Raw genomic sequence first — 13,031 nt, 5'->3', positions numbered from 1 at the left:
ATGGCTACATATACTTACTAAATGCTCGTCTATATAGTGTTTACACATGCTCATTTTTCCTCAATAAATTTACTAAGGGTCTCCCTGGTGGCATAGGGGTTAAGTCACAGCGCTAACACTCTATCACCATTGCAGCCTAAGTTGAATCCAGGCCAGAAAGCTAACCTGCATGGAGCAGCAAACCTCTCCTGTCTCTCACCCACTGCTCCCCTTAGCAGGTATTTCAGTAGATTTGCCTGTTCTGCTCCTCACTCTGTCTCCAATGAATCCTCCCACCCCCACCCCTCCACCCCACACCTCTGGCCTATGCCCCAGTTCTCCTATGCATAAAAATAAATAAATAAATCTTTTTGAAAAATTTAAAAAATAGGGCCTTCCTGGTGGCGCAGCGGTTGAGCGCTGGGTTGCGAAGCTGCCCGCAGGCTCTGCAGCGCCGGTTCGATCCCAGGCTGCTCCCCGGCCACTGGAGGAGGGTCCCGCATGGCGTGCAGACCTCTCCTGCCGCCCGCTGCTCCCCGCAGCAGTGTACCTCGGTCCTTCTGCCTGCTCTGGCTCTGGTGAATTCTCTCACCCTCCCGTGCTTCTGACTGTGCCCAGTGCTTGTATAAATAAATAAATAAATATTAAAAAAAAAAAAAAGGGCCTCCCCGGTGGCGCAGTGGTTGAGCGCTGGGTTGCGATGCTGACTGTGGCCTCTGCGGCGCCGGTTCGATCCCCAGCTGCTCCCCGGCCACCAGAGGAGGGTCCCACATGGCGCGCAGACCTCTCCTGCCGCCCGCTGCTCCCCTCAGCAGCGTCCTTCGGTCCTTCTGCCTGCTCTGCTCCCCGCTCTGGCTCTGGTGAATTCTCTCACCCTCCTCCCTTCTGACTGTACCCAGTGCTTGTATAAATAAATAAATCTTAAAAAAAAAAAAAAAAAGAAAAATTTAAAAAATATATTTATCAAGAAGTAGTACATCGGGCCTCCCCTGTGGCGCAGCGGTTGAGCGCTGGGCTGCGAAGCTGCCCGCAGCCTCTGTAGCTCTGGTTCAATCCCGGGCCACCAGCGAGGGTCCCACATGGCGCGCAGACCTCTCCTGCCGCCCGCTGCTCCCCTCAGCAGTGTATTTCGGTCCATCTGCCTGCTCTGCTTCCCGCTCTGGCTCTGGTGAATTCTCTCACCCTCCCGCGCTTCTGACTGTACCCAGTGCTTGTATAAATAAATAAATAAATATTAAAAAAAAAAAGTAGTACATTATAATAATTACCCCAATTTTACAGATTAAAAAATTAAGGTACACCAGGCCACAGAGCTACTAAGTAACTGAGTCAAACTTTAAACTCAGTCCACTTCTAGAGTCCATGATTTTAACCATTACACTTTACTACCTGTTTGTTAATTGTTTAGAAAGAAAAATCTCTGCCTGTCTCCAAATCTCTTACCTAATTTTATTCATATATTCAGACTATTCCTAAAGTTCTCAAACCAACTATTTTAGCCAAACAATTTTAAGGTCAGTTAATAACCATGTATGAGTTTACTCACTTTAGTTGATATTTTAACTTCCTCGGATATGAACACCTCTTCAATCTGTACTGCATCTCTGGGAAAATATCCAAAGTCCTTTCCTTTCTATCAAAATGAAGAAAAATGATTATCAAGGAAGAGTGATCAAAGAAATAATAGCTATTATGTCTAATTTGCCCCATGTCTGGCATCTCTTTCAAATCACAAACATTAATTGACTTTCATTTGCCATATAAAAGAAAGTGAGTGAAATCATATTCTTCTTTTATTCAAAGGAACTACATCAATTTGAAGAAACAAAGAGCCAATCTTTAAAATTCTGCTTTTTCTGACTTCCCAGAGAAAACCATCCCACCTACTCACTTTCTTCCTTATTGTATTACTTAGAGACCTTCCCTGCCCAAATGGACAGCTGATTTATACTGGTAAACCTGGGATATCAGAAGACAAGGGGATGGTGACAGTAGCCATGGTAGATGGAGCTGTGACATGTTCAGCATTAGGCTGTCAAAATTGGGTAAGAAATTTAATTAAACTCTTCAGGGCTGAGTGGGTTCATCAAAATAGTAAATACCTATCGAGTCCTCCATGGAGGATTTAATTCTGTTCAACTACCAAGCTACCAAGGACCTACCTTGGTAACACAGTTCCTCTTAATCCAGTTTACATGCAGGATGTCACCGAAGAGTGAGGGCTTCGCATAATCACTCTCAGCCCTTTTTCTCTCCCTGTTAAAATCTAAAGACTTACTTTGTTTGGTCCTTTGATCCAGCATCATTACACCTCAATTGTGATTCTGCCAGCTCTCCAGTTGCTATAACTATTTGGAAACTGACATGCTACAGGTGATCTTCACAAAGTTGTTCCTTAAGCAGCATGGACGAACCAAAACTAAGTGTGCTTGAATCTTTTTCCTAGCTTCAAACACTGACATTATATACTGCGGAACTATTATTTTCACACAAAGATAACAAGAGAGAATATTTTCTTTCCCTCTTATGATATTACTGTGTCAGTTTTTGCATAGTTGCATTGGATGTTTACAATGCATTCAAGACACAGACAGGCTTGTTTGAGACACAATAAGCTGTAAGGAATCTTGGAAGTTGCAGCAGCCGGGCAAACAATTCTGGCCAGTAACAGTCAGAGGTTTGGTTATACAACCCCTGATTGTAAAAAGAAGAATAGGTCCAGGATATCTGCTTCTTTAAATGGCCTTCACAAAGGATACACATGGAAAGATCTGTCCATAGACAATGTGCAAATGATAATGTTGGTCATACTTGCTAAACTTGGTAGTATAATCACTTACTATAGCATCTTTTCATTATAAAATATAATGATACAATCAAAGTTACAAGCCTATTTTCAACTGAGAATATTGATCATTAATATTCCTATGTTATATATTCAGAAAGATGATTCAAGCTTGTAGGAGTTTCAGTGTAATAGGATTTTAGGCAAAATAAAATGCTCTCCCGATAGTTCTTTTTCCATGAAAAATTCATATACCTCATTTCATTAGACTTCTTTTTTTTTTTTAAGATTTATTTATTTATGCGTATAAGAGCTGAGGTACAGGCCAGAGATGCTGGGGTGAGAGGATTCACCAGAGACAGAGCAGGTTACAGAACAGGCAGATTGACCAAGGTACACTACTAAGAGGAGCAGCGGGCGAGTCAGGAGAGTTCTGCTGCGCCATGTGGGCTGCTCCCTGGCCTGCAGGGGATCGAACTTGTGCTGCAGAGGCTACAGACAGCTTCATAGGTTGCGTCTTAACCCTTTGCACCACTAGGGAGGCCCTCCTTAGACTTCTAATCTTTCTGAGAATCTCTTCAATAACAACTCAGTCCTTTGCTCAGAAAGACATGTCTTCTAATCTGATTAATTTAACTTCCCAATCTTTCTTAAACTTAGCACTGAGGGATAGCTAGGGTTGCCCAGTCATCCCATAGCCTTTACTGATGTCACTAAAGTCTCTCAAATTAAATATAAAATCTAAGCATACAATTTTAAAATAATTTCAAGGAATTCTTAGTACTCCATCCCAATTACACTGACTTCCCAAAAGTTACTTTTATAGAAATTCTGGAACTACCAGTGAACATGGCCATTTTGTTTGTTTAAAAATGTCTATGTGTACATCCATCTATCTATCTATCTATCTATCTATCTATCTATCTATCTATCTATACATAAACATGTTTAAAGATATGTATATCTATATATCGCTTTGAAATTTTTAGATAGAGCTCTTTTAAAAATGGAAAGAAGGGGCCTCCCCGGTGGCGCAGCGGTTGGGCACTGGGTTGCGAAGCTGCCCGCGGCCTCTGCGGCGCCAGTTCGATCCCCGGCTGCTCCCCAGCCACAGGAGGAGGGTCCCACATGGCGCGCAGACCTCTCCTGCCGCCCGCTGCTCCCCTCAGCAGTGTACTTCGGTCCTTCTGCCTGCTCTGCTCCCCGCTCTAGCTCTGGTGAATTCTCTCACCCTCCCGCGCTTCTGACTGTACCCAGTGCATGTGTAAACAAAACAAATAAATAAATAAATAAAAAACATGCCTCTCTAAAATAAATAAATAAATAAATAAAATAAAATGGAAAGAAGGTCCTCCCTGGTGGCACAGGAGTTAAAGTCTCAGCACTATCAAGAAATCGCCAGCCACTGTGGCATGAATTCGATCCCCAGCCAGGGAGCTGATCCACATGGTGCAGCAGACCTCTCCTGTCTTGCCTGCTGCTCCCCTCAGCAGTGTATTTCAGTAGATGTGCCTGTTCAGTTCCCCACTCTGTCTCTGGTGAATCCTCTCACCACCACCCCCAACTCTGGCCTATACCCCAGTTCTAGTATGCATAAATAAATAAAAACAAATCTTAAAAAAATGGAGCAACTCCCTTGGTGGTGCAGGTGGTTGAGCACCACACTATGAATCAGTCCGCAGCCTCAGCAGCACTGGTTCATTCCCGGCCGCCGGATGAGGGTCCCAAATGGCATGGCAGACCTCTCCTGTTGCACCCACTGCTCCCCTCAGCAGTGTATTTCATCAGTCTGCCTGTTCTGTTCTCCGCTCTGTCTCTGGTGAATCCTCTCACCTTCCCGCACATCTGGCCTGTACCCTGGTTCTTGTATAAATAAATAAAAAGTAAATCTAAAAAAAAAAAAAAAAGGAAAGCAGGTATCCTTGTACAAGCTGGTCATTTATTCTGCTTTCAGTTTTTAGGATTAGATACTTACACTTCCTGCCCACAAATCTTCTCTTTCTCCTGCAAGTTTAACATAAACAGATATCTCTTCTCCCTTGGTGAAGTTCAGGAATCTGCAGTCAGTTCCTCTGTAATCTCTTACGGCCAAGACTCTGCTTATTAAAGCTAGGTAGACATGTAAAAAAAAGAAACACATTTTAAATTACAATCTTATTTCTCCTCCATCTATTTTGCCCTTCTCCAGCCCAGTCTATGTATTTCCAAATGCTAACTTCTTCAGATAATTTATGGCTTCAAAAACTTACATATACTTCTAACTGCACACAAATCAATTCTGAACTCTTTGGCTTGGTATCTAAGACTGTCCATAACCTGGTCCCCCTTCCCTATTTAAAAAGATTTCCGGGGCTTCCCTGGTGGCACAGAGGTTAAAGACATTGCTGCAAGCTGTTGCCAGCCATTGCAACATGAGTTCCATCCCCAGCCAGGCAGGGGGCAAGCCAGATGACACAGCAGACCTCCCCTGTCTTGCCCGCTGCTTCCCTCAGCATGTATTTCAGTGCATCTGCCTGTTCTGCTCCCCACTCTCTCTGGTGAATCATCACACACACACACACACACACACACACACACACACACACCCCTCCCTGCCCCCACACCTCTGGCTTAAGCCCCAGTTACTATATGCATAAATAAATAAATCTTTAAAAAATTAAAAATAAAAAGATTTCCTCTAAAAAGACAAGGCCCATGGGCCAACAATCGATCCCTGTCTTGCAGCAAGGGAGGAGTGGGGGAGAGAGAAACGGGGGAGCTGGGTGATGGTACTTGGGTGAACTATTGATGGGAGTGCTGCATCTAAGGGAGGGCTGCACCTAAGGAGAGCAATGACTATAGAAAGATGACCCACGATGTAAGAAAATATATTTTTAAAAAATAAAAAGACTTCCCCTCATTTCCTTATCGTCAAACTTTTTTTTTTTTTTTTTTTTTTTTTTTATAGAGGCATGCTTTATTTATTTGTTTTGCTGGTTTGTTTGTTTTGTTTTTTGTTTATACATGCACTGGGTACAGTCAGAAGCGCGGGAGGGTGAGAGAATTCACCAGAGCCAGAGCGGGGAGCAGAGCAGGCAGAAGGACCGAAGGACACTGCTGAGGGGAGCAGCGGGCGGCAGGAGAGGTCTGCGCGCCATGTGGGACCCTCCTCTGGTGGCCGGGGAGCAGCCGGGGATCGAACCGGCGCCGCAGAGGCCGCGCGCAGCTTCGCAACCCAGCGCTCAACCGCTGCGCCACCGGGGAGGCCCTCGTCAAACTTTTTTATCCACTGTCCCTGAAATCTGACATTATCATTCTTCTGTCATCAGGGAAGGGAAGGAAAAGATAGTTTTCTTCCTGGGACCTAACTATATTCCGGGCATTATGATAAGCTCTTTCATAACTTTAGTTGATTAAATCCTCAAAACAGACCTTGGAGCTAAATAATCTCACCTCAATCTAACAAGTGAGTCTTTAAGTCTCAGAGAACTGGTCATATATCCGATAAATGGTGGAGCCAAATTTGCACTGAGGTTCTTTTCACTGCAACATCCGCCTTCTGTAATCTGAGCTTTTCCTTCTCCTAAGATTAGACACTTGTCTCTCTTCATGGTCAGATCAACCCTATGTTCTCCAGGAGACTTCCCTAAAGGGTCCAACCTACTTTGCTCCTTTTCTAATCTTCAACATTACCAGTTATCCTTATGTTGCATTGCTATTTACTATTTCATATTGCCCAGTACTCACCTGGTATTCACCATTCACCAGAATGAAAATTCCTGGAGGGCAAGAAACTTATCTGACACTTCATTTTATTCCCTTAGGTATCCACCACCCACCCACCCGGACCCAGCACATAACAGTCCCTCAATAACTATGAATGATTGTAACCACATATGCTAGATTTAACCCTTCACAATGCTTAAAGTAATATACAGACAATTAACTAAAACAATTATACTAACATGTTAAATATTTTAAGTCATGCAGTTAAAGTTAAAATAATTTACTATAAATTTGAATATGCCCTTTCCATGTTCTCTTCCTGGCCCTAAGAAAACTAATGAGGTTGTAAATATGAAAGAAAGATTTATTATTGTTGTAAATATCATCTAGTAAGCCTTCCCCTATATTAAATTACATACCCAAACGGTTAATGAAAATGTTGTAAGTAAAGATTTACTTACAACCCCCCCAAATTAAAAATTTTTTAAATAGTTATTATTATAAATTTATTTACAAATTATGGTTATCCTTATGATATTTTGTATTTTTAGTTTACATGTTACAAATCAGAAATAATTCTCATATACTATAAAGACAACTTACTTAAAGCATTTCTTAAAAATTGGGATGTAATTCACTTGCACTATAATGCTAATAACAGAAAATAAATTAAGTTCTTAAGCAATAAAATGAAAAATAATTTCTCCTTGTAGAAGATAGAGGAATTTTAATATTCAAGGATAGAAATAATTTTATGTACTCTTAATGCTGATTTCAGTTTTTTTCATATAATAAGTAAACACAGACATGACTAATATTTGATAAAGTTTAGACAGACTAAATTATGATGGCTTGAAATAAAAACATTTTTGAAGATTCATGAGAATCAGAAAGTGATGTTTGTGAAATAGAAACTAAAAGGCATAAGGGCTTCATAAATAAAGCTGAAATTGCTTGATACCTTTTAAATACAAATTGAGGGCTTCCCCGGTGGCGCAGCGGTTGAGCGCTGGGTTGCGAAGCTGCCCGCGGCCTCTGCCGCGCCGGTTCGATCCCCGGCTGCTCCCCAGCCACCGGAGGAGGGTCCCGCATGGCGCGCAGACCTCTCCTGCCGCCCGCTGCTCTCCTCAGCGGTGTGCTTCGGTCCTTCTGCCTGCTCTGCTCCCTGCTCTGGCTCTGGTGAATTCTCTCACCCTCCCGCGCTTCTGACTGTACCCAGTGCATGTATAAACGAACAAACAAACAAACAAACAAATAAATAAATAAAACATGCCTCTAAAAAAAAAAAAAAAAAGTTTAAAAAAAAAAAAAATAAATAAATAAATACAAATTGATTATATTTCTCTTAAAAAGTAGTAAAAGCACTGATTAGTTAGTTTTTGAGTAATGAATTTATATCTTTAAAATTTCTGATATATTTATGTATCAGGTTAATCATTGGTCCTTTATATATTTACATTAAATACTACCATAAAATATTTTGCGTCTAGCTTTTCCTATTGATACTGAGCTATACTTTCTAACTTCAAATATTTCTCAATGGTATAAATTCGCATTTTTATCATGCAAGTCCACAACAACATTTTATGTCATTTCAGAGTAAGAGGAAAAAGAAGGAAAAAAAGTAAAGCAAACTTACTTTCACATTCCAAGTCACCACATTTTTTAAAGTCAGCCAGCAGTTTTGTGCCTTCCAGACACTTCATCAGCGAAACAACCAAAAGGAGGATCCTGTGAATCCCAAGCAATGCCATGCTAAAGCAAGCAGGAAACCCAAACAAGGTAAGCCGATTGTTAAGGCTGTAAATATTCAATCGAAATAGAAGATACCCTGCTCTCTTTACTAATTATAAGAGAAAAGGGTTTTATTACCTCTGTAACTACATTTTTCTGTATATAGAGCAGGGACAAACACTGTCTGTTCTCAATCTGCAGTGTCAGGTATCCAGATAATACTTAAGAGTTTAATAATTAACAGGGATTTTTAGTTGGACTTATGTTGTAATTAAGGTGGCCGGTGTGAAACAGTCTTGCTTAAAGGCACCTTGTATTCCACCAGACAATTCTTAAGCAGATCTTCACAAAATCTCTTTCTGCTAAAGTCCTCAGGTAATCAGTCAGTAATTACAAACTAAGTATTTACTGCTTACAAAAATCAGTATCGGTAGAAAAATTACATAGTTTTATATAGAATCAGTAATAATTTATGTTAAAAGCATGGTTTTGAAATATTACTATGTGTTATTTGAAAAAATATCCCATTTTCATATGTTATAAATCTTCAGTGTTACTATAAAGTTGAAACATAGTGGGCTTCCAAGGTGGCTCAGGGGTTAAAGTCTCAGTGCTATCAAGCTATCCCCAGCCACTGTGGTATAAGTTAAGAGCCCTCAACTGGGAGCAAGCCACATTGCACAGCAGACCTCCCTTGTCTCCCTAACTGCTCCCCTCAGCAGTGTATTTCAGACAGTCCTCCTGTTCTGTTCCCCACTCTGTCTCTGGCGAATCCTTTCATCCCCCGCACCTCTGGCCTAGATCCCAGTTTTTCTGTGCATAAATAAGAAAATAAATCTTTTTTTAAAAAGGTGAAACATTTAATAATAGTTAAAATGTAGTAAGTACTAATTATATTCCAGGTATTATCTTAAACATTTAAATATATGATCTGATTTAATGCTCACAACTTTCTAAGGTAGGTTGTTATTCCCATTTTTGCAGACAAGGAAACTGAGGTATATAGAGATGGGTTAAGCCATTTGCCCAGTGTCACATAGTGAGTGGAGAAGAAATTTAAACATACACACTGTGATGTCCCTACCCTAACCTCTATGTTTTACCACTAAGAATCAAGTCATGGGCCACAGAAAAATGTCTACACCATCCGTATCAATACTCTCCCAGCAGTAGTAGGTACATTTTTATTACATGTATTTAAAATTGTATGCATATTTATTGGAAAGAGAATGAGATGTCTGAAAGATCCTCTTCAGTATCGTGGGAGTACATAATGTGATTTCAGCTTGTGTTCATGTAATGTTGGAACATTTCTATATTTTTTTTACTTTTTTAAAATCAGTGAGCATATGCCATTAAAAAAATAATAAGGCTTGAAAACCAAGTTACTTGAGTGTTATTGTCACTTAAAAGGGATCAAAATTCTATACTGGATTTTTGTGTGTAACACTGTATCTCAGTAGATTTTGGAAACCACAGTTGTTCTATTTTAATCTTGAGAAAGTAATTTTCTAAACCTTTCTCTGCTGTTCCTTTCCCCTATATTTGGGCATGCCCGCTTATTTCAATACAAGTTTTTTAGAATGCAGTCCTTGTGTGACACCATACTCCCCTCTAGCGCCTGACAGAAACAAGACAAATACCCGGTCCTGAATAAACTATAAACTAAATGAAGTCCTTTTGCTTTCATGATCCTAAAATAAAAAAGGTGTGTATTTTGTTTGCTTGTTTTCCAAAAACAGTAACTAAAAGGAAAACTGTTCTGTCAGAGCAAATATTTTTTACATTTTTAAAAAGAATCTAACAACATGAATTTGAGAATCTTTTGATCTGCAATCAGAGCCGTACATAGCTATACACACTCAAAAAAGTGTAGATTAGTTTCCCCAAACACTTTTGCATATCTATAAACTATGATGTCAAAGATATTTAAAGAAGGATTACCTTTCTTCAGCTTCAAATTTTGGTACAAAATTATTTGCATAGTTTATTATATCAAACAAGAATATTTAATAACCATATTAATGTATCCTTTTTGTATTCAATATTAAAGACATTATAGGTAAATTCTGTACTAATTAAATGATGTTCTAAGTTAAGAGACAGAAGAACGCAAATGAATTTAAATTTGTCTATTGATTTGTGAAAGGAAATTTGGGTCAAGACAAATAACAGAAATGCTCTTGCCCAACATACCACCCTGAAGAGATTTTCCCCTACTAAAAGCATTCCAATTTTCTTGCTATTTAAAACATTCAGATGATCTCATTTGTGTTCAGATAATTTTTAAAGATTTGTTTTTATGCATACAAGAACTGGGGTGTAGGCCAGAGGTGTTGGGGAAATGAGAGGATTCACCAGAGACAGAGTGGGGAGCAAAAGAGGCAGCTCTACTGAAATACAATGCTGAGGGGAAGAGCAGGCAAGGCAGGAGAGGTCTGCTGTGCCATGTGGGTTAGCTCCCTGGCTGGAAATCGAACTTATTTTGCAGTGGCTGGTGATAGCTTGATATTGCTGAGACTTAACCCCTTCCATTACCCGGGAAGTCCCAGAGAATTATTTAAATATAATTTAGCAACATATCTGAAAATGTGGTAGCACACTGGTAATGAGCATTTAATTTAATGAAACCAAAGTATCTATTTCAGTTAATTCAGTATGGCTAAGTTAATAAGGCACATTAGTTTACCTAATTAACTGTGTATGCATTTTGCAGATGTAGTATTGTGTTAATATGAAAATATAATACTGCTGCCGAAAAAGAATTCATGATAACAGGAAGACAGCATTTTTCAGAAACAACTCAGGAGGTAAGAGTATCTACTGTATAAAGATAAATAATAAGTCATCAAAACTACACATGTATAATGTCTTGGAGATAATACCATAGAGCATCTCTTTCTTTTTTTTTTTTTTGTTTTGCTAAAGATTTTTTTTTTTAATTTTATTGTTATATTCCCCATACAATTGCAGCCCCCCATTCTGACCCCAATCCCTCCCCTCCCGCCCCCGCCCCCCCTAAAAGTGTCTCTGGTTCATAGTTTTTTGTTGATTTTGATTTTCACTTTCTTATAGTTATTCATTTTCCTGGTCCCTTATTTAAGTTTTCTAGATTCCTGCTATGAGTGAGACCATCCGGTATTTTTCTTTTTCTTTTTGGCTTATTTCGCTGAGCATGATCCCTTCCAGCGCCATCCATGTTGCAGCAAATTGCATGTGTTTATCTTTTTTGAATGCTGAGTAATATTCCATGGTATATATGTACCACATCTTCTTGATCCAGTCATCTATTTTTGGGCATTTGGGTTGTTTCCAAAGCTTAGCTATTGTAAACAGTGCTGCTATAAACATAGGGGTGCAGGTGTTCTTTGGAATTGATGTTTCTGTGTCCTTTGGGTAAATACCTAGGAGTGGAATTGCTGGATCATATGGAAGCATAGAGCATCTCTTTCAATGAGATTGTAAAGACATGTGAATGCTGCAGTCCTACTGCTTGATGATGTTATTTCTGATATTTTATATACTATCTTTTCTACAGTTTAGGTTTCCTAAATTGTAAATGCATTTTCTTCAGCCAACTGCCTGTTACTTTGACAATTTATAAGACAGAGAAATTTTACTACAAGTTTCTTGGGAAAAGCTGAACTGACTGAGCTGGAGTGGTTTCTGTTTGTTTAACCAGGGAGCAGGCACTAGAACAGAGGATTTGGAACAAGTTTCCAGGGTAGCAGTTGTGATGAGAGATAAGGCTCAGGGGAGACTAAAATTCAAGCTTTTATGGAAGACATGGAGATAGCCTCCCAATCCCCTTTTTAAGGTAGATGTTCTGCTCAGCTTCAGGGAGTGAAGTCTGCACACAAGATCAAGCTGCTACTTCAAGGTCTACTACTTCAGCTTCAGAGAGCCATCTTATCCAAATCACCGCTTTTTGGTTGATGTAGTGAATCTAGTGAATAAATAGCAAGAGAATACAAGGGCATGGTCATTTCAGCCTAATGTGGAACACTCTGTCTGACAGGCATTCCTCACTACAGAGATTTGTGGGCCCGCATTGCATTGACTTTCCCGTCTGCTCAGTTCTGCTTTCTCCCCTCTCATAGGTTTTGATCCCCTAAACCCCAAACTCTTCTCAGCCTCTAAGTTCAATCTTAGAACTTAGTGATCCACAGATATAAAAAGAGATGGCAAAACATGCACATTTCAGCCCATCATTTGAGCTCTTCTTACCTTTGTTGTTTTTGTGTTACTGAAGCCCATTTTAATTCTGCCCACTTTATCTCACGCTGTCTGTATTAGGGTCCTGTGAGAAAACAGATAGGTATTCCATTTTGAAGGATGGCACTCCACAAATGATGGAAGAAATTGTAATGAAAGACTATTTACAAAGGTGTTGACAGGGTTAAGGGAAACCAGTAAGGGATATTACATTCCCAGGTATGAAGGAGGGGTGACCATTGTCTGGAAAGAGCTATAGTAGAGAACTAAAAGCAACTTGAAGCCTTTGGTAAAGGAACCTGGTCAAAATTTCTTCACTCAAAATTTCTTCACTTTTCTATTTTCTGATTTCCTGAGGGCACCTCATATTGAATAAATCCACTTAGATGTCAGAATAAGGCAACCCTCTGAAGCAGTTCTAAAGGTCTATGTCCAGAGACAGAGAACAGTAGCAAATAGTGATAGCAGATTGGGAGGAGCGAAAAAAGAATACATGTACTGTAATTATTCCTTTACTCTGTGTTTTTGAATAATAATGTGTATATTCTCTACATCTAGTCCAACATTCATATAAAACTTACTGATCAGGGGACTGAGTTGATTGGTCTCAGCA

The 13,031-nt window shown here is 39.8% G+C and overlaps 1 protein-coding gene across 1 annotated transcript in view; it reads right to left on the bottom strand.

Annotated features, from left to right (window-relative positions):
* The window catches only part of MIA2 (MIA SH3 domain ER export factor 2), a gene marked incomplete at its 5' end in the record, with an annotated part of 86,479 nt that extends 78,256 nt beyond the window's left edge, over positions 1-8,223 (bottom strand). Inside the window, 3 exons of the mRNA XM_084240512.1 lie at positions 1,526-1,612; positions 4,740-4,873; positions 8,109-8,223. Coding sequence (XP_084096638.1) covers positions 1,526-1,612; positions 4,740-4,873; positions 8,109-8,223 — 336 coding nt within the window. The remainder of the gene's footprint in view (positions 1-1,525; positions 1,613-4,739; positions 4,874-8,108) is intronic.
* Positions 8,224-13,031: the final 4,808 nt, after the last annotated feature.

The sequence above is a fragment of the Talpa europaea genome (assembly GCF_964194135.1).
Source record: "Talpa europaea genome assembly, chromosome: 8".
Classification (NCBI taxonomy): Eukaryota; Metazoa; Chordata; class Mammalia; order Eulipotyphla; family Talpidae; genus Talpa; species Talpa europaea.
The sequence above is the reverse complement of the archived record's forward strand: the minus strand, read 5'-3'. Positions and strand labels throughout refer to the sequence as shown.